A 20,519-nucleotide genomic window follows, 5' to 3' on the forward strand; every position below is an offset into this window, starting at 1 on the left:
GAAGATTCGCCAATACAAACACTTCGGTTCAGCCCAGCAATAGAACTCAGAGCTATTAGTCAGCATTTTTTTGCACATATGTGAACACTCCAAAGAGACTCAGACCCCTCTGGAACGAATTTGCTTCAAGTCCGTGTTGCACATCTCTTCGTCTATATCCAAGACGTTCCACTTCCGGGATTCCGCCGGATGTCACTCTTTTTTGGGATGTCCTTTTTCGGCTGTCCGGTACCTTCCGCTTTCTTTGTGTTGTAATTTTAAACTCCGGTTTATTTCTGAGGACTATGGTTAACCGCTCCTCAGATCTCTGCAGGGTAAATGCAGACAGCTAGCTAGACTATCTGTCCAGTCTGAATTTTCTGTTACACGACTAAAACTACTTTTGAACGTACACATTCCACCAAAACAAGTTCCTTCCCGAGACTATTTTGCAGCGGAACGTGGCTCCGCTCGGCGCTTAGCACCGCCCAAGACAATTGTGATTGGTTTAAAAAAAATGCCAATAAACCAGAGCACATTTTTCTCCCATCCCGGAATGCTGTGCGGACTCGCCAGACCCTCCTCCGCAGCTCCGTGCAGGAAGGTCTGGCAATGCGAGACCACACTTCTCTTCACCCGTGCATTGTTAACACAACACGCTTCAGGTTCGTTTTGCCTTTTGCCCTGTATGTATGTCAGCCCCGAGGCCCCATCAGAGCTGAAGTGGACCACAAAGAGAACCGAGTCCTCTTTCAAGCAAATTGACAATGTGAACGCCAAAAAAAAAGAACCGAGTCCCTTTTCTGTTGGTCCACTTTTTGGTCAACCTAAAAAGGACCGAGTTTGGTTCGTTTTAAAGAGGACTATATGTGAAAACGCCCTTAAACATATGCTGAGTCAAAAATGGTTTCTCCTTCTCCCCCAGGCTCAGAATATGCCCTCCCTCTGCGGAGTCCCAGCAACATCCGACACTACATTCAGAACCTGAAGGTGATTGACAACCAGCGCAAGCTAACACAGCTATCAAGAACAATAGAATGCTAGGGCATCAACCTGCAAATGTGCAAAGACTGTATAAAAAAATAAATAAATAAATAAAAAACTGTAGCGCAAATCTGAACCAGAGAAGAGATTGTAGCTGGATGAACAAAACTTCCACACTCGCCTACACAAGATGGATGTCTGGAGGCGCCGAGTGCCGTGGATTGACTCTAATTCAAGGAGCTTGGACATTCCTGGAGAAGCTCTCTGCACAGCAATGAAGAGTGACAATGTGCTGTGTGCACAATAATACCCTCTAACGATAAACCACAGAATCCAATTCTGTGTCCGAGAGACTTGTGGGACACTTTTTTTTTTTTCTTCCAAGAAGCTTCAGGACAGTGTGTATGCTACAGTGGAAACTGATCCCCTCACAAAAGCAATGTTACAACATGTACAGTTAAGCAAAGTATGCCCGTCTTTGGTGTCAAAATCATTTATGTGACATTTTATATACTGCTGTCTGTGGAAGAAGCACTCTGGTGGTTCTACAAAAGGGCCATAAGAACATATACTACAGATGTTTGCCATAGCAAAATCACTTTAGGTCAGTTTTTTTGTGCACTTTTTTTTCACTAATATATTGAATGAGATTTTTTTTTGGCAACGAAGCCACTAACTGACATCCATATAATTTCATACGTTTCCTTCCAAATAAATTATTTTTCTCAACTATGTGTGTCAATGAAAAAAGCACAAGAATATGTAAAAAGGGAAATATTTTATTCAAAGTACAAACCATAACAGGTACAAATTGACCTCTAAAGACCCCTCCCCCAATGTTCTCCCCAATATGGGGTGAGGAAATTTCACAACAAATCAGTTATCCTTTGAATTCAAAAAATACTCTCCATGTCATTAATATGTACAACTTCTTTTTGGAAGTCCTTGAGAGTGAGAATGGGCTAAGACAAAAAAAAAAAAAAAAAACACAACAGAAAAAGAAAACCCAGTGCCTTCTCCCGATGTAACCATGGAGGAAGTAGTAAAAAGTTCCCCTGTCATAAATAATGGGTCGACATGTTCGGTAAAGAACAGACAATGTTAAATGTTATAAATCAACTACCATGTGGCCATTTTGTGGACCATTTGAAAAATTGTAACTCACTAGCCAAAACGAGAGACCATATGAAAAGAGTGTGATGAAGCAAACCAATGTACACCATTTGGTTAGTATAATGTGGGTGTTTGCGCAGGTGAAACAGCAGAGCACAAAAATTATCAAACTAAATGTCAACATACCCCAAGTTCAATTCCGATATGTTCTAGTGGTTGTGTTCCTGGGCCAGTCTTTGGTGTAAAGATCTGTACGATCACAAAAGTGGTCCAGCGCCAGTGATGAATGAGCAACTCGTAAGTGGAAAAAAAATAAGTTTCACACTTGAAGCATGTTTAGTGAGAAAGCAAGTGATAGTGAAAAAGCCAGAACCTCCAAAAAGGATTTAGCGTATGTGCTTATCACATACTTTGATACAAAAAAAAAGAAGAAATCCTGGTTTATCACAACTCGGTCACAAATAAAAGGAAAAAAAGAAAGCACTGTAATATTAAAAAGAGTGAATATAAATATTGCACTTCCAAACATTTAGTTCCCAGTGCCTAGCTGTTATCCCTTTGTTAGAGGTACAAGACATCCTGTAGGATCTGGACGTAGCCTTAGTTTGTTTTTTTTTGATTTACAATGAGGTTGTAAGTGTTTTAAAGTAAAGTCGTCCTGAACACTGACTGTATTTCTGCTATCGTGACTGACAGTAAATGCAGAATGGCTTAACCTCAACGATCTCAAGCTACAGAGGTGATCAGGGATAAGCAGGACTAAGCAGTGGGAAAGGTAATAACCAATTCATACACAAAACAAACATTCATAAATATATCATTCACACAAATGCATGTATGCATTAAGTCACACACATTCAAGCGCACACAACCCTAACTCTAACCCACAGACGTGAAGTATTTACATTTAAAAAGGCACATACAATATCTATGTACACGACAAGTAAAAGAAACCAACACAAAGCATTTGAAAGTTCAGTCCCTGTAGCCTTTTGGTAGTGGGATGACTTCAGCCACTTCTCTTTCCAAACGTGGACAGCTTTTACTCAAAGACAATCAAAAATACAGTATCTCACAGTAACACGCACTGTAAGCTGGAAATGGATCCTTCACACTCAACGAGTGATGATCCCCGCCTGCTCTCAGACTTAACACTCTCTGTCAAAGCTACAACGTTGCCGATTGTCACGTCTTTGGTTTAAGACACCATCACGCCGTGGGTTTCCCCTAAACGCCATTTAGTCGCGCGTGGCCTCGATTCGAAACCGAGCAGGAGTAAAGACCGCTAAATATTCTTTAGGAGAACGTCACTACACCACACCGTTTCAAGCCTAATGTGAGGTCTCACAGGTCGGTGGTGGATCCAGTCCCATCCTATCCCAGTCGACTACACAACAATGATGATGCGAGCATTGGTAACTCTGAACATGAACAAACAGGATTTAGACAAAGTGATCAGTAGGAGTCAAAATCAGAACTCAAAGGAAGGTCAGTCAGTCAGCCTTAGGTGGAATTATATCAGTAGATTTCCGTTGAGTGCAAAAACAACTCAACCCAGCGCTGTGCACCAACCTGAGGCAGAGAGAGATCATTCTGGTGAACAGTTAAGTTCCGTCCCTGCATTTTCTACGCCCGCTTATCCTGTTCAGGGCAGCGGGGTGCTGGACATATCCCAGCATGCATTAGGCAAGAAGCAGGGGAACACCTCGGGCAGGTCAGGGTTTTTAAATTACGTAAAAATGCGTGTGATAAAATGTTGTGATGAAAGCAGAGCTATTTAACAGATTAAGTCTCAACATCTAGGCCAGTATTACCGACATTGCTGTAATCAGGTTAATGTTTTCACCTGAAACCTGTTTTCCGATCTTCTGTCAATAACGTGTTCAGCAGCTTAATTCACAGCTCCTGGCTGCTATAAGCTACATGTGGCCATATCCTGTCAGCGGCAGTGAGCACATCAGATCATTAGCACCAAAATAAGGCAGTTAAAAGGGGGGTATAACAGAACTCTCCATCACAAGAATCCACAAAAGGAAACCCAACAGGCATCTCACTGCATACGCAGGCGGACGGTTGCCTGTACTTCTATTGCAGTCACTTTTGTTGTTGTTCAGTCTAACATTAGCCTTAAGGCATTGAGAAAAAGTTCTATTTAGTAACGATCCCAACCTGCCAACCAACAAGACATAAGTTAAAAAAAGAAAAGGAAAAAAAAAAAACATTCATTTGGAGATCTTTGGATTTTTGTCTTCATCTAGTGCAGCACAGTGGAGTTCCAGTGGTCTCTCTTTCTCTTAACTCTTGGACTGCTTTCTGATCCACTCTACATGTTCCATCGTGTTTCTCCGTTGCAATCATATGGCCAGGTACTGTGGTTCTGGTAGCTCGGGTTGTCCTTTAGGCCTCCGAGGCAGCCTGTGGTTTGAGTTGAGCTTTCTCCATGGCGGTGCCGTAAGGTAAAGAGCGCTTGAAGAAGCCGAACTGCAAGAAACGTTTTTGGGGAAAAGCAGACATCAGAAATGAGCACAGACCTAAAGCGCTTACAATCATTTTTTTTAAACCCATGGAATGTTTCACAGCAGCACTGACCTTGTATAGAACGTAGATGAGTAGAGCTAGAAGCAGTAAACCAGCCAGAATGGCCAAGATGATGATCCACAGAGGAACAGAGTTCTCTATATCTGGTTTATTCCACACCACTGGGGTCACCACCTGAGGACAAAAGCACCGTTTGTCAGTTTGTAAGACACAGGACATTAAGATGATACCTCGGAATGAAGTAGGCCGTATGGAATGAATGGAAAAAAAAAAAAAAGTTCTTTAAATACCTTTTTGTGTCCACTGGGAGCATGTTTGGGTAAGATGGCATAAGGCATCTTCTCCACACTGTATCTGGCCAGGCACTCCAGCACATATTGCTTGTAAGCTCTCTGAAAGAAGTAGCATAGCAACTTGAAAAATCTGATTCACAATGAACGCAGTCCACCAGATATACACTAGGTGGCAGCAGAGACCGCATGCTTTTCCCAAAGAAAATCTCTTCCACTTTCCTATCCTACGAGAAGCTGTGTTACCAGATAAAGAAGTTTAATACATTTGTGCATGTGCCTTGTGTTACAGAATGCAGGGGGTGGTAAAATAAAAAAATAAAAATAAAAAAAAGAGTCTGTGTGCAGCTCAGACATGACGTGCAGACAGAAAAGAAAATGTAAACTTGTAAAAACGTTTTTCATCTAGATTCTCAGTTAGTCACTGTTATCCCATTTGTTAAGACAAAGGGAGACTGTGCTAGGCCTTAAGAACTGATCCAGATTCATCACAAACAAATATGTGAGACTGACTACTGCAGCTGTGTACCTTTGCCAGCTGCACATTTCAGGTTTTAACTCTCAATGTTTCCTTTTTCTGATGATTTCATGAAAAATGGCTTCTTACTTCCTGTCAAAGCCTGACATGAGAAAATACAATACTTGGCACCGGTGGGAAAAGACTAATCTATAGTGCACAGCCTTTTCCTCCCCTGTTCCTTTGCCATCTGGTGGGAACACGTGTTCATGTACAGAACATGTCTAGTGAGTTTTTAAGGCAAGGGTCATCTCTGACTGACAAACCTCGGTGAAGGTCTCGGCCCAGATGCGGGAGCGCACTTTGAGGATAGCGGTTGTCCCCTTCTCCAGCAGACCCACGGTGCACTGGATCGCCCAGCACTCTGTATTAGAGCAAGACTACGGAAACGGAGAGAAAGGAGTTAAGGTGATGTTAATTAAATGTTAAATCCATTTTGTTTAAGTCAGACTTGTGCGTAGCTAGAATAATTAAAAAATATATATATATTTTTCCCACAAAACTAAACCAACAGGACGTAAATATAGGTGAAAGTCATACAGGCAAAAGTGAAAACTGGTACAAATAACAGCCATGTTAATGCTGCAGGTCCAATAAATATAACAAAGAGCCCAATGTTATGATCACTATTCCACGCCTGTTTCAAATTAGATTGAAGGAATGTCATGAGACTGTAAAAATGCAGCATGCATCACTCTCCACATTATTACAACCACTAAAACCGAACCATTTTTTCTCAAGACTGTAGAATACACACAATCTTAATTTCCCAGATCCCCATAATGCAGCTTGGCAGTTTAACATTATAGAACATGCACACACTGTGTTTTAGAGGGGGTGCTGTAGCTAGACCACCCCCAGATTGAGAGGTTTCGGCGGGTTTCCTGCGGGAGCGCATTAGTTTACTTATTACACCAAGTAGGGCAAACACAGGAGGAGAAGAGAGTACCCGCCCAGCTCCCTTAGGCTTATTCTTAGACAGATTTAATGAGGGTATTCAGACAGACAGGGAGCGTATCAGTCCACTTCCTCCTGGTAGACCTCCTTAATACCCCAGGGGCACTGGGGCCACAAAGGTTTGTGGAAATGACATGAACATGGACCAGTGCCAAAGATGCCTCAGACCCAAGTCCCACATGTCCTCCCTGGTGGGATTATGTGGTCAAGATCTAGAGCTCAGGGGCGTGGAGGCTGTTCCCACAGCTTCATGAAATAACTGGCCTCACTGCACAGCTGCTGTACACAATCAGTTATAAATGTTAGTAATCAGTAATGATAAAATATGTAGATAATAAACCATCTAGTCTACAACTACATGTGTTAATAGGCTGTTAATAAATGGATTTTGGTCCAGACTTTCTGTTTTTTTCCCAGAAGTGGTCCATCCTGAGCGCCTTCCTGATGGATTAAAAAGACAAAAAAGACAAGTGTCCTGCTGCAGGATGAACACCTGTATAACAGAGGAATGTATCACAACCTGGCAACTCTGGTATTAGAACGTAGTACCACACATAACATATGCTTGCCAATCAATATGTACTGCAACAGTAATTATGAAATATGTTTGGAGTGTTGGTACAATTACAGCCAGGCTTTTGTTCTTTATGCTTCAAAGACCAAGCAGGTCATTTCAAATTCTCACACTATGACCTATTCTGACTGCTTCATCCAAGCTTTACTAAACACCAACAATGAAACTTTGATCAGGAGACACTTTGAACAGAGATGTCTGTTCTCCCGAGCGTGAAAAATAAAAAGGGCAGACGGGCGAATGGGGTCCTATCTTTGGACATGCTTGATGAACGAGCATAGTTAGGAGCGACAGGCGCACAGACAAAGACCTCTTTGGTGGAGGCAGGTATCCACAGACGGACGGAGGCAGAGAGAGGGGCTACCTGCGGCTGAGTGGATCAATAGGGCCAGTGTCTGGGGGCCTCACAACACCCAGAGCCCAAAATTAGAGAGCAGCCTGTGAAGTAACCAGTGCATCACTGACAAAAAGCCTCCCACGTCCCATCAGCCTCTCCAGCCCTCCACCACTACTAAAGGCTCTTTAATGTTAATCACCACAACGGGACAAGCCTGCGCCCTCTGACCCCTCCCTTTTAACGACATCATAACCTAATTACCCAATCCCAGGAGCCTCATGAAGGAGCAGGGCCAGTGTCACCAAAACAGATCCAGACATGCACACTTCTCAAGTTGGCAATGTGTATATGTATATATATGTGTGTGTGTGTGTGTGTGTGTGTGTGTGTGTGTGTGTGTGTGTGTGTGTGTGTGTGTGTGTGTGTGTGTGGATAGATAGATATATAGATAGATAGATAGATAGAGATATATATATATATATATATATATATATATATATATATATATAGATAGATAGATAGATAGATAGATAGATAGATAGATAGATAGATAGATAGATAGATAGATAGATAGAGATATATATCATGTTCATGTGTGTGAGTCATGAGTCAAAGTGAGAGAGACAGACTAAGGGATGGGGGCTGTGTTGTAAAAGGGAAATTTCTGCCTTAACAGCTCCTGTACCTAGGCAGAACGCACGCAGAGGCCTGTGCCAATGTTTTTTACTCAACACACTAACCAGCTGTGTTAGTGACACTTTTGTTTTTTTTACATACTTTATTAATCCCGCAGGGGAAATTTAATTTTTTTTTCACTTTGTTGTTAGTTACACACATTACGCACAGGCCTGAAGGACCTAAACATTGACAGGCGCCCCGAGCAGTCGGGGGTTCCGTGCCTGGCTCAAGGGAACCTCGGCAGTGCCCAGGAGGTGAACTGGTACCTCTCCAGCTCCCAGTCCACACTCTGTCCAGGGACTTGAACCGGCGACCCAACCCAATTCCCTAGGGACTGAGCTACTGCCACCCCAATGTTTTAACTACATGACAACATTAACCCTAGCCTGGCTGACACCAGACCCTTCTCAGTTGTAACTGAGAGTGGGTCTGGGAAAGGTTAATTGACAGTTCATTTTACCAACGGACGCCGCTCAAATGCCTCTGGGCGCATTGGATAGTCCAACCAATCAGACCAACGATCTGGGTGACGCTGCGCTTCGGTAGCCATCATGTTGAATGTAAACAAAAAGCTGCTCGCCGTCGCTGTGCTATCGTCATCGCGTAAAGCCCGCCTCAACGGTTGTGACTGGTGTAAAACCCGACTCAGCGGTTGTGATTGGTGCCTCGATTTTGGGGACATTGGAAATGGGTTTCAATGGGCTCTTCGCCAGACTGACTTTCAGAGCAAATCTCAAATTTGCCGGAAGTTCGTCAGGGTTTACCCAGGCTACATTAACCCACAACTGTAAACTCAAGCTCCTCATTCCCTCGCTTTCAAATGCCTGGTTACATTAGACTTCAGCTTTTGGCCTGATGATGACCATCCATGCATACAACATGTTGTACAAGTAGGGTACTAATTTATTTAGTTATATATTTATAGAACGGGACACTTTCCTTTTTAAGCATCTTACCAGGTTAGTCAAATGAGCGAGCTGATTCCTGTGGACGTCCCTCCTCTCGACACGGTGCTCATGTCCCTTCAGTGCCAGGATAGGTGGCTCTGTGGATGTATGCTGGAGCTAAAGGAGGAGAGCACACACACACACACACACACACACACACACACACACACACACACACACACACACACACACACACACACACACACACACACACACACACACACACACACACACACACACACACACACACACACACACACACACACACACACACACACACACACAATTAGGACAACACAGACACTGACCCAACAGGCTGAAGAGCACACCACCCTTTCTGCCAATAAAAAGACCTAATGTTAGCATGACCCCGGGGCTTTCTGTCATTAATCAGAAGCATGTGAGCTCTACTACACATGGATTCCTGTGGAAGTACACCATACTTAGCAATTCACCAGGGGAAAAAACACATTAGATCACAGCTTAGACAAATGACCACTCACAGCCCTGTGCAGCATATATCAAGCTGTGAATGTTAACACAAACAACTGCGCTGAAACGCTTTCCAAATCCTGAAGCTATAACTTGGTATAAGGGGGATGTCGAAGATGAGTGAGTTGCTGGGTGAGGTTGTTCATCAAGCTGTTCTGAGCATAGGGAAGAGCTGGGACTTCAAAGTGGTGGTGGGGTAAGTGTCCTGGGTGGGGCTGAGAGGCTGGAGGGAGGAGGTGGCTGTGGGCCAACCAGCGGGACGGCCCAACTGTTAATCATACATCTGAGTGGGAATCGGTGGGAGATGTTGTGTCTGATTTGGCCTCATTTGACCCTGAGAGGTGTGCATCGGTCTGTCTGCGAGACACTTACTTCGAGGTGTAGGTGGTTCATGTTTTTGTCGGAGGTGCAGTTGATGGGGCCTTCTATTGAGAACTCCAGAGGGTAAAGAAGGGTTTGACCCTGGACTCTGAGGGGGCAGCGCAGCTCCAGCAGGGTGTGGCTGATCCGGCTGGGACCATTGTTCACCAGCTGGAAAAAAGGAAATGAAATAGGAAACTTTAGTATGGGAAGTATTACACGACTTCAAAAGCAGCTTGGTAGTTTCATTTTTTGAGTTGTAGCTGAGAGGCTGCAACAGATTTTTCCCCTTGCTGAAACTTTCATATTTGACATATTTTGTTTAATCTACAAATAGGTCACCTAAAGTGGAGCGCTGTTAAATCTCACGCAAGTAAAAAAGTGGATCAGTACAGCCTGGGAATACATCACACTGCTGTAATCTGGAGTACATCTTCTTTGGTTTTCCATCATTGCTTCCCTGGAAAGTCAACTTGCTTTATGAACAGTAGGATCTGCTTTCCAACCCAATCTGCTCAGCCCCGATGAGTCTGCACAGCTAAGAATATGGCCGATTACCTCATAGATGTGTTCCACTACAGGCCCGACGTCCTGCTCCACCCCGTAGTTTTTGGTCACCTTCCAGTTGGCCGGCGGGAAGAAAACCTTATCTGGTCGGGACACACTTTAAAAAGAGAAGCGGTGATGTGAGAAAATGCGTAGGAAGGCATGCGAGACTTAATGAAATTCCACAAGTTCAAATGAGGGAATCCTAACACTCCACTCACCCCTGTAGAATGACATCAGCCTGAACAACCACCTCCAGCTTGTAGGGCACAACCTCACTGTGGGAATTATTCTCATTTTTACTGTGGAAACAGAGAGAAGAAGAAAAAGATTCTGATTAGCTGACATCATTCGAGAGCTGGGGGAAATCAGCACCGCTTAACCAGATAGCACGCATACTACATAAACTGTTAAAAAAAAAGTGTCTCTGATGCATGCTGACCGCAAGTTGTACCTGCGAATCTGCAGCTCAAACTGAACAGTTTTGTACGTGTCCTTCAGCCGTGGCACTGTGAAGCGCAGACCTGCCCACAGCTGCAAAGAGGAAGATCCAAGATATTAATCAACATCATTATGTTAAAAAAAAAAAAAGGAAAGAAAAAAAAGAAGTAGATCACAGAATATTATATTTTCCATTATTACGTAACCAGCAACAGAGAAGGACAGAGTTTCTAGACTCTATTTACAGGATGTTCGAGGACTCTCAGGCAGCCGTTCCTCCCCTCCCCACTGTACTCATCTCATCCATTTGATAGATATGTGATTTTCTTGGGTGTGTCAGTCCGTGAACTCCACGTCTACCCAGCAGACAGATGCAGTACACGTGGGCAGGTCCAAAATGTGGCTGAGAGTTCTTGCTTTGCCCTTTTCGTTATCTGTAATTTCAGATCCATTCGTTTCCCACGCAAACCGGTACATTAAGTCTCTCTGCATCTCTCTGCATCTACCTTTTTTATGAGCTACCTCTCATTCACATCAGATCAATAATGCTACAGTCTAACCTTCCTAATGAACAAGTGAGCAAATGCTACGTCAACTAAGTTTTTTTTCTCGAAACGTGCCCCTTGCATACAGTATAAGCCAGAGCAGCAGCCAGTCCTTTTTGGGCAGATCTCATCACCTCACATGTTGGCGTTGCAGCTTTTGGTTCCCTTTTCCTTGTTTTTACAGCACAACATCCGTGCAGCACATTTTCCCTCCTCCACTCCCTTCACTACTGACTTTACAGATTCCGCCCATCTATTTGTTGATCTTGTTTTAATTATTTTGTGGCGTTCTGGGGTGCTCCTAGGAAGCTATGTGCTGGGGAGGGACGTGTTTGACGGGTTTATGGTGTATTCACTTATACGTGTGTTTATTTGGTTTACAGCTTATTGCCTATTTTGTTATCGTTTTGTTGATTGTGGTTATCGTGTTATCTATTCTTGGTTTTTGTATGGGTGGGTGGCGATGACGAGTGGTGGCAGAAGGACATGATGCGTTCATGTTGCGAATTGTATGTTTAGCATACCCTTTTTGGGTCCCAGTCTTAGAGGTTGCCTGTGACAGTGTCTGTATATCTCCTCCAGTTAACATGTAGTCGACAGTCTTCCGCTACAGACCTATTAAAGCATGCCAACTTGTGACTCCATCATTAAAAAGGGGAACTCTACTCAGCAGGGAGCTTGAGGGCACAGATGGAGTCGGTACTTCCTGTCACAACATTTCCTGACACATTGACTTATTCCTGTGCTGTCGACACCCAACCTGGAGACGGCATGCAGCCTTTTTTTTTTCCTTCTACAAAGAGCAAGAAATGACGATGTTGTGTCGACTGTTGTGCCGTACCCTACAATCCTTATACTAATACTCCCAAAAGACAGTGGTGTCCTTACACTGGTGCCAGACTTCATCGGGTTGCCCAAATCACAGCTGAGGTATCGGGTCTGGTTCTCGGTCTCATAGCTGCAGGTGAGCTGGGTCAGGCTCTGAGAAACAAGAAGACGGATTGGTCAAACCACAGCAACGCACAATCATCAGGGGAGACAAGACCAACAGCTGTAATTATTTTCTAGTCACCTCATTATTGCGGGCAATTCCGCTGTAGTCAGCTTCCGGGGGCAGCACCACATACAGCTCGGCCTCGTACGCCCCTCCCTCGCCCTCGTTCCTGGCGTTGAAAGTTAAGGTCAGCGAGTTGTCATCGCCTAGGTAGACTTCCTTCCTGTTCCTGAGGACCCAACCAAAGAAAGAGTTGATCACTAATAGGGTCAATGTTCAGGTTAAACTGTGTCAGGACTGCTTAACAAACAGATACATATGGATAAAGTGGTGTTACGCTGTCGTGAGAAAGCAAAGGGATGCTTTGTTTGCGTTTGCTGGTAGCAGAGTGGGCAATAAACTGCTTTTAGTGAAACTAATACATTTTTAGGCTTTGTGTGCTTGATGTTTCTTTTTTGGTTTTAGAGCCCGGCTGCAAAGAAGACATCGATTAGATTCATCTCAGAAAACACCACCATTAAATTAAAAATGTTCCCGGTGTGGTAATAAAAGTCTTACATGCTTAATAACACAGCGTAGGACTGTAAAACACCTCCCCCCCCCCCCTTTCCTTACTTTCTCTCACTCCCTCCCTGCTAGGAACAATGAGAAATTCCATTTGGAGGGCCACACAGACGCTTTTAATTACAGCGCGCTCTCATAAAGCAGAGCAGGAGAGCAAGGGAAGAGACGATTTCTGAAGCTGATCCTCAGCCAGCCTGCGAGTCAACCGTTCGGATTCTAAGTGGCATTGCACTTTTTAGACCAAACAAAAAGGCTCAAAATTAGAAAACACCACAAAACCTTAAAGCTCCCCCGAGAGACCCTCGCTCTAACACATTATGTGCTTTGGCAGCGGAATAGAAGGAACAACATTGCAGGAATGATGGATACTTGTTGTTTTTTTTATGTGAAATTCCCCTAAATCACGGCCGTCCCATCGACCCCTCTTACTGCTATTAGGCATTCTTAATTTACAACAGCGCAGACAAAAACATGGAGCTATTATTTTAAATTGCGCCAATCACACTTTCTACGGCTCGATGTCTCGGAGTTGCACTTGGATGGAGCGCAGCGCTAACACCCGCTCACAGCAGGTTGTTCCATATGTGATGGATCAGCGATACATTGGGGGGAAAAAAATGGTGGCAGATGGTAGATAAATATAGGAATGTAAAATCAAAATGACAGAGCAGAGAAGGGAGTATCAGGGGAGGCTGTTATTTTTGAGAAAAATGCAAACAGATTTCTCGAATCAAAGTGTAGAAGGCAGGGTGCATCGGACGGCTGCAAAAGCAGGCGAGGCCGGGACCCACTGCCACACGGCTCCCTCGCTTTCCCTCTCATCTCTCCTGTATTGTCCCCTTAGCTGTTTGTCATAGCACCTGTAGCACCTGTAGAGCAGAGCTGCCTCCTGTTTTCAGAGGACGGTGTACCTCTACTCTACTGCAACACTGTGGCTATTAACAGTCCCTCTCTGGTATGCTAAACTAAACAAAGCAGCGGAAAAAAACAGCTGTATTTACACTTTAGCACTCAAATCCAAGGTCCTATTGGAGGTGAAGATTTCAGTGACCCTGTTTTACGGTTCACCGTGCATTATCCGTCTCATATATTTTCCTGAAATCTATACGCTCTGGGATTTTTTTTAGAAATACAATTTATAAGGAAAATGAACGGACTCACCCGTGAACTGCCAGCTTCAAGTCAGGAACACAGATGTTGTCCTCTCCGCAGTCCAACAGAATCTGAGCCTATGAGATGCACATTGGGGGTGATGAGAGGTTTAATAGGGGCCAAAAGAGCATGATGGTCATACAGTAGGTCATGACTAAAACACACGGCTTTTACATGTGAAGAGAATTAGGCGCACAAGATAAATCAAATATCTGTTTATGGGAGACAACAGGATGAGTGCAGCAAGATGCGACATGTGGTATGACTAATACATTCCACACACACACACACACACACACACACACACACACACACACACACACACACACACACACACACACACACACACACACACACACACACACACACACACACACACACAAAAAAAAAAAAAAAAAAAAAAACAAGTCCCCATTATCTACAAGACCTCATCACCGCATCATCAGACAGTTGATGCAGTGTTGTGGCTCGGAGAGACAATGTCTGAATGAGTGAGGTCATGACAGGCACAGACGCACTCCCCTGTACCAGCTGTCCCGGCCGGCACACACACATGCTTTCTGTTTGCGGAGTGAGAGAAGGAAATGGTGAACGGAGGAAGAGTCCAGCCCAGAGACCGTGCCAGAAGAGATACTCCTGTGGAGCTGAGCCCAAAGGCTGCCAGCTCGCTCCAAGCTCTCACCAGCGTCCCACATCACAGCGCTATGTGGCAAACCACACGCTACGCCACCCAGCGAACCACAGCAGCACATGATCATACGGAGAGGGAGGAGAGAAACTAGAGAAACTTACTGAGACAGAGCATATCTCTGTTGACATGAAAAGCACAAGTGGGGGTTCAGCAGTGCTCGGAGATGTATTCAGATCCTTTACTCAAGTAAAAGTACTGATACCACACTGTAAAAAGTACTCCGTTACAAGTAAAAGTCCTGCATTGAAAATCTTACTTAAGTAAAAATATGGAAAATGTACTTAAAATATTAAAAGTAAAAAAGGTACTCAATGCAGAACAATACTCATATATTAGAAACGATCCAAACTGTTCTGTGTTTAATCAGCTAATCATCTCAGCTGGACTTGTCGGCTGTTATATTGTTGGGTAGTTTAATTTATAATAAAACATCTTATTTTATGTGTTTATGTGTGCATCTTAATTTGAAAAGTAACTAGTAATTAAAACTGTCAGATTAACGTGGTGGAGTAAAACATAGAAAGTGACATGAAAAGAAATGACTCAAGTAGAGTACAAGTGCCTCAAATGTAAACCTAAGTGAAGTACTTGAGTAAATGTATGGAGTTCCATTCACCCTCTGGGGTTGGGAGAATACAGTGGAGGGAAAGACAAGAAAGGCACCGACACACTGCTGGATAAGTGGATGACCGCTGAACGTGTGGCAGGGCAGCGGCAGAGAAAGCCCTGCGGATTGCTAAATTGCATCCCGCTGCGCCTGTGACAGTGCGATGATGCTCATGACGATGAGGATAATAAATAGAAATGGAGGAGGAGATTAGAGAGAGCCAAGCGCCCCCCTTGTCATTACACCATCCAGGGGCTCTAATTATGGACACCGTGGTAACCACCATGATAACTTGGCCACATGTGCACCCTGGGTCTGTGCGTGTGTGTGTGTGTGTGTGTGTGTGTGTGTGTGTGTGTGTGTGTGTGTGTGTGTGTGTGTGTGTGTGTGTGTGTGTGTGTGTGTGTGTGTGTGTGTGTGTGTAAGGCAGGAAAAAGACGTCTGTAGGCCCATCGCTGTAGTTAAACAACAACAACAACAACAACAACAACAACACTGACCTCAGCATATGACATAATGAGGTCAAGCGTCGTGCAGTGAAATCCAAACACTACATTTGCAAAAGAAGGGAAATCCATTAATCAAATTCGTACTCATTTGGTCAGATGGTATTATTCTAAGAACAATGAGGACATTGATGTTCTGAAGAGGTGACAAAAACTGGCAGACTTTCTTGTCCGTGTACAAGATCTGAGAATGATCGCAATTAACAGATCCATCTTGACGCCTCATAGAAACATGTGGAATATGTTAAGATGACAAGAGAGAGATTGAGACGGTGCCGAGCACATCAATCATCTCTCATTCTCACTCCAGCTTGAAGAGAGTAAGAACTTGGCAGAAATGTTACCACACATTCTCAAAGCATATGTGGAAATCGATAGGGCATCATGTGTCTGATCAAGGCCAAGGCTGCGGTGTAATCGTCAACCTCCACTGTTTATACACAGCTACATTAACACAGTCTCAAGCAAGATTAATGAAATATGTTGGCAGTCTGACACGACTCCCACTACCCTTTTACACACATATACACAGGTTAGCTTTGCCGTCTTTTTCCAGTTTAAGGATGATATTTTGCCCAGGCTTGTCTCAAGGTCTTGGTTCAGCAATAGACCACATCTGTTGGAGGCCCCGCAGCTTTGATATCTAGCAAGGACATCAATGACAGGGTTCAGTCCTGATCCAAAAAGATATAAACAAACCCCAGTAGAAAGAGAAATAGAGAAAGAGGGGGAGATAAAAACCATGCTGATTGCCGCTTCAATCCAGTGGCTGTTTGTTGCTGAACTCACATATGGTGCACGCTGTGCCATGGCTGTAAGGATGCCCACATGTTGAGCCAACTCTACTCACTGCCAGAGGAGAACCGGCAAAATGCCACGAGATTTCAACCAGATGGGCAAATAACCTGGCTGAGCCCCCACCCTAAAATATCTCCCAACCTTCTGTGTCAGCAGCTCTGGAACGAGTCACCTATGTACCGTTACGCAGCCAAGCAAGCTGAGAGCAATTCCTACTGGGACAGGGAAACTACACTGTACACATGCCTCGCATTTTCATTTTGAAAAACAGCTTTCCAGACACTCTGGAGCTCTTCCCAGCCCAGTAGTTTAGAATTTACATTAAAAAGAACAGACTCATTCTTTCATCATCTTTCATTTCGTCAGTGAGATGCTGGCCGGAGCGGAGATTCGGGGAATGATAACTCAATGTGGCAGATATACTTATCAGCGCAGAGCAAATGAGTCTAAGCAAACTAAGAAGCATATGTACATTATTGGGGAACACTGCTCCACCATATATTGATGCTAGAAGGCCTATAGATCAAACCAGGGTTAGCTACCCCTACTGGATAGAAGATTGGGGAAGTGTAGTGCTTGTCCAAATACCTTCTGTTCAATTGCGTTGGTGGTCTGATAGTTGAGGATGGGCCGCAGGCCGTGGGAGTCAGCAGCAGCTTTTGGATCCAAGCTGAAGTTCAAGGCCACATAAATGGAGGAGAGTTTATCTCTGAAGTCTTTCTCATCCTGCAGTCAAATAAACACATACCAGGGTTTTTTGTCAGATGCAGTTTGCACAAAAAGTGAGAATCTGTAAATCGTAAATAAACAACCACAGCTCCAGCTTCATAGTTTTTAGAAAACCTGCTTTTGTTCGCACGTATTGCCTGGTGATTATGACCTAAGTTACAGGATGAATAATTACAGTCTGAGAGGTTTTTAATCAGAGAGGAAAAAGAGCATACTCTTAGGTAGATCTTGGTGTTGTTGCATACACGCTTGCCATGGCGCACCCTCACGCTCATCTGAAGCAAGGGCTGCTGGGAATCCAAGAACAGAGCCCTCCTCACTGCCCCTTTCTGCTTGTGCTTATTACTATCGAGCTGCACCTCCACCTGGAAATCTGGAACACGTAACACACACACACACACACAAATGGGCATTCATGGCTTGATGAATGCTCCCGAGTCACATAATGACAGGTTTTTAAAAAAAAGAGCTCCATAAATACTATGAAGCACACACAATGTAGTCAATGTAACTCAATGGCACGGGGAACACTTGTATATAAAGGAAGGAGTAATTAGAGAGAATAACTAGGGGTTGATGGGGAAGGGGACTGAGCACAGAGAAGGTTTGATCATTAAAGGTGGAACACTCAAGATATTTTGCACACCGCGCTCTCTTTTTTGTCATAACAAAATCCAAAAAGCCACATCACCTGCCAAAACACTTGAACCTACACACCGTTATGGATATAAAAGATTAACATTGGTGGCTATTTGACAGTTTCCGTACTTGTAATAAAGTGCAGATGTGGAAAATTGGCTCACCTAGGATGTCTGGTAGGTGCTTCCCATCAGCAGATATGCAGAAACTCAGGTTGACACTGTTTTGGACAGAAAGGACAAGGACATGATGAGGGAAGCATGTTCGTTTATGGCCAAGATTCAGTGTAAATATACTGCACACACAAGACACCTCACTTGCCCTCTCCCTTTCTCTCATTGGCCGAGCTCCTTACATGGTTCACATTACAAGGCACGAGACGTTATGGGAATATAATGAATAATATGCAAAAAATGCCAAATGTTTGGAGGCAAACTTTCGCCAGCCAAGCTGATAAATCAGTGTGTCTCCGTTTCCACACACACGAAATAGCAGAGTTAAGAAGGGTGAAATTGGGCGACTCAGGTTTCAGTGCTGACCAGTCAATGGCAGTCTATATAAGCCTGTAGCTCTCTCCCATGACATCAGCCGCACAACACGCTGCTGCTGCTGCTGTTGTCCCAAAGTCTGCAACCCCAAAACCCCCAATCCTTCAATCCTTTTACTAGTTAACCCACACAAGAGGCGCAGAGCAAACACTGGAAGAAGTGAGAAAGGAAAAAGGGGGAGTCTGTTGAAAAGAAACACAGGACATGAAGAGAGGTTAAACGGGAGACCGAAAGACACAGAGTGTACAGTGACTTCTTTCGAGGAGTAGTAAAATCTTCATGTATGAGCTCCTGTGTCTGCCTGTTTCTGCATGACTGTGTGCGCACGCTCACGGGAGTCTACGTGTCCTGATGTTTCCCAGCTGTGTTCAACCACCAAACAATATCTCATTCAAAGCAACAGCAAAAAACTCCCGCCCTCCCTCCCATTATCCCTTGTGCTCTACTTTCACCCCCACCAGAACCTCCTCATCACCAGGCAACGTAGTGTAATCAAGACACATGTGTACACAAGAGTTTCCTTTATGGATCAGGATCTGGAAAGGGAGGGGGGGGGGGGAAGCAGACACATGAGCGCGGTGTCAACCATGTCGAGCAGCGAGCAACCGTCTGTTTCCTCTCCCCTTCTCTGGAACTGTGCACATTTGGTGGTGGAGGCCAAAAAACGGCTAACAATGCTGCTATTCAGCGTGTTATTTCTCTGCTCCTCATCAGAAACAATGTGATATGAAGACATAAAAAAAAAAAAGGTCAGATAAGAGAAGCTCTCGGTTCAAATTAATACCGTGACTGCTGATGGAAAGGATATTTCTTATCAGAACTTCCTGCCAGGATAGGAGTGTTTATGCATGTGGGGGAAATGGGGAAGCCCATCATTTTGCAGTTGGGTCAAACCAATACCAACAGAGCAGTACTCAAGCAGAGTCACAGGAAACTGAGTGGACAAGATGCTGACCACTCACCAAGAAACAGGAATGCTGGTGTTTCCATTGGTGATCATGCAGTTCTTCTCTTCAGGGTTGATCATGGTGGGGTAAACCGTCAGAGAGGCACTGGTGTTGACGATTGGGCGGGATCTGTGGGTAACAAAAATAATGTCAATTTTAATCATCAAAGACTACATTTCCATTTTTACTGCCTAAAAAGGAATAGCTCGACATTTAGGGAAATATGCTTATTCTCAGAGTTAAATGAGAAGATCGTTATTATTCTCATATCTGCCCTTAAGGAGACAGTCAGTTTAGCTTAGCATTAAGACTAGAAACAGAAGGAACAGCTAGCTAGCCCTGTCCAAAGGTAGAAAAACAACTGCCTACAAACTCTAAAACCTGCAGATGGTGGATTCCTTTACCACTGGACAGAGCCACGCTAGCTGTTAACCTCTGTTTGCACTCTTTATGCTAAGCTAAGCTAACTGTCTATTTAGTTTAGGCATTAGAGTATTGATTTTCTCGTCGAGAAAGTGAATAAGGATATTTCCCACGTCAAATTAAACAAACTTTAAACAAACAGGCCGCATGATGTCATACAGTATATGATTCAAAACAACGTACCGATAAAGAACTGCCTTATTAACACCAAAAGCACCAACAATGAGATCTGAGGAAATAAATGAACAAAATTAGAAAATACAAAACATTTAAAAAGCTAATGATGGCCATTGCATATTGTAGCCTCACTGACCTGGGTATCCATTCATGTCCAGGTCCTTAGCACCTCTGAGAGCAAACCCAAAGCTGGCAGGAATAGCCCCAGCAGCCCACTGGCCACTGATCACCTGAGATGGCTTTTCCCTGAGTCCTTCTGAATATCCATTATAGATGTAGACCAGTCCCTGCCGATCCTCCCCTCCAAACGGACAGCTGATAGCCACATCTGCCAAAGATCAAACGTGAGGAACAATATTATAAGTTAACAGATAAAGCAGCTTATATTATAAAAGGCACAATATTCCTTTTAGTAACAAGACTAAGATGGTCTACAGCCAGAGGCT

At 44.0% G+C, this 20,519-nt stretch overlaps 2 protein-coding genes across 13 annotated transcripts in view; one reads left to right on the top strand and one right to left on the bottom strand.

Annotated features, from left to right (window-relative positions):
• The window catches only part of rapgef3 (Rap guanine nucleotide exchange factor (GEF) 3), a 29,536-nt gene extending 27,844 nt beyond the window's left edge, over positions 1-1,692 (top strand). For all 12 annotated transcript variants that reach the window (XM_039799539.1, XM_039799541.1, XM_039799543.1 and 9 more), the window contains one exon: positions 905-1,692. In XM_039799539.1, coding sequence (XP_039655473.1) covers positions 905-1,023 — 119 coding nt within the window. In that variant the 3' untranslated portion in view covers positions 1,024-1,692. The remainder of the gene's footprint in view (positions 1-904) is intronic.
• A 32-nt stretch (positions 1,693-1,724) lies between these two features.
• Positions 1,725-20,519, bottom strand: part of itga5 (integrin, alpha 5 (fibronectin receptor, alpha polypeptide)) — a 39,280-nt gene continuing 20,485 nt past the window's right edge. The window contains exons 13-30 of the mRNA XM_039799536.1: positions 20,210-20,401; positions 20,080-20,125; positions 19,489-19,602; positions 18,143-18,198; positions 17,555-17,712; positions 17,199-17,336; positions 14,018-14,085; positions 12,371-12,521; positions 12,187-12,279; positions 10,767-10,846; positions 10,534-10,614; positions 10,325-10,430; positions 9,779-9,937; positions 8,924-9,031; positions 5,688-5,801; positions 4,905-5,006; positions 4,666-4,788; positions 1,725-4,557 (exon numbers count right to left, since the gene is read on the bottom strand). Coding sequence (XP_039655470.1) covers positions 4,474-4,557; positions 4,666-4,788; positions 4,905-5,006; positions 5,688-5,801; positions 8,924-9,031; positions 9,779-9,937; positions 10,325-10,430; positions 10,534-10,614; positions 10,767-10,846; positions 12,187-12,279; positions 12,371-12,521; positions 14,018-14,085; positions 17,199-17,336; positions 17,555-17,712; positions 18,143-18,198; positions 19,489-19,602; positions 20,080-20,125; positions 20,210-20,401 — 1,973 coding nt within the window. The 3' untranslated portion in view covers positions 1,725-4,473. The remainder of the gene's footprint in view (positions 4,558-4,665; positions 4,789-4,904; positions 5,007-5,687; positions 5,802-8,923; positions 9,032-9,778; positions 9,938-10,324; positions 10,431-10,533; positions 10,615-10,766; positions 10,847-12,186; positions 12,280-12,370; positions 12,522-14,017; positions 14,086-17,198; positions 17,337-17,554; positions 17,713-18,142; positions 18,199-19,488; positions 19,603-20,079; positions 20,126-20,209; positions 20,402-20,519) is intronic.

This window comes from Perca fluviatilis, chromosome 5 (assembly GCF_010015445.1).
Source record: "Perca fluviatilis chromosome 5, GENO_Pfluv_1.0, whole genome shotgun sequence".
NCBI classification, from domain to species: domain Eukaryota; kingdom Metazoa; phylum Chordata; class Actinopteri; order Perciformes; family Percidae; genus Perca; species Perca fluviatilis.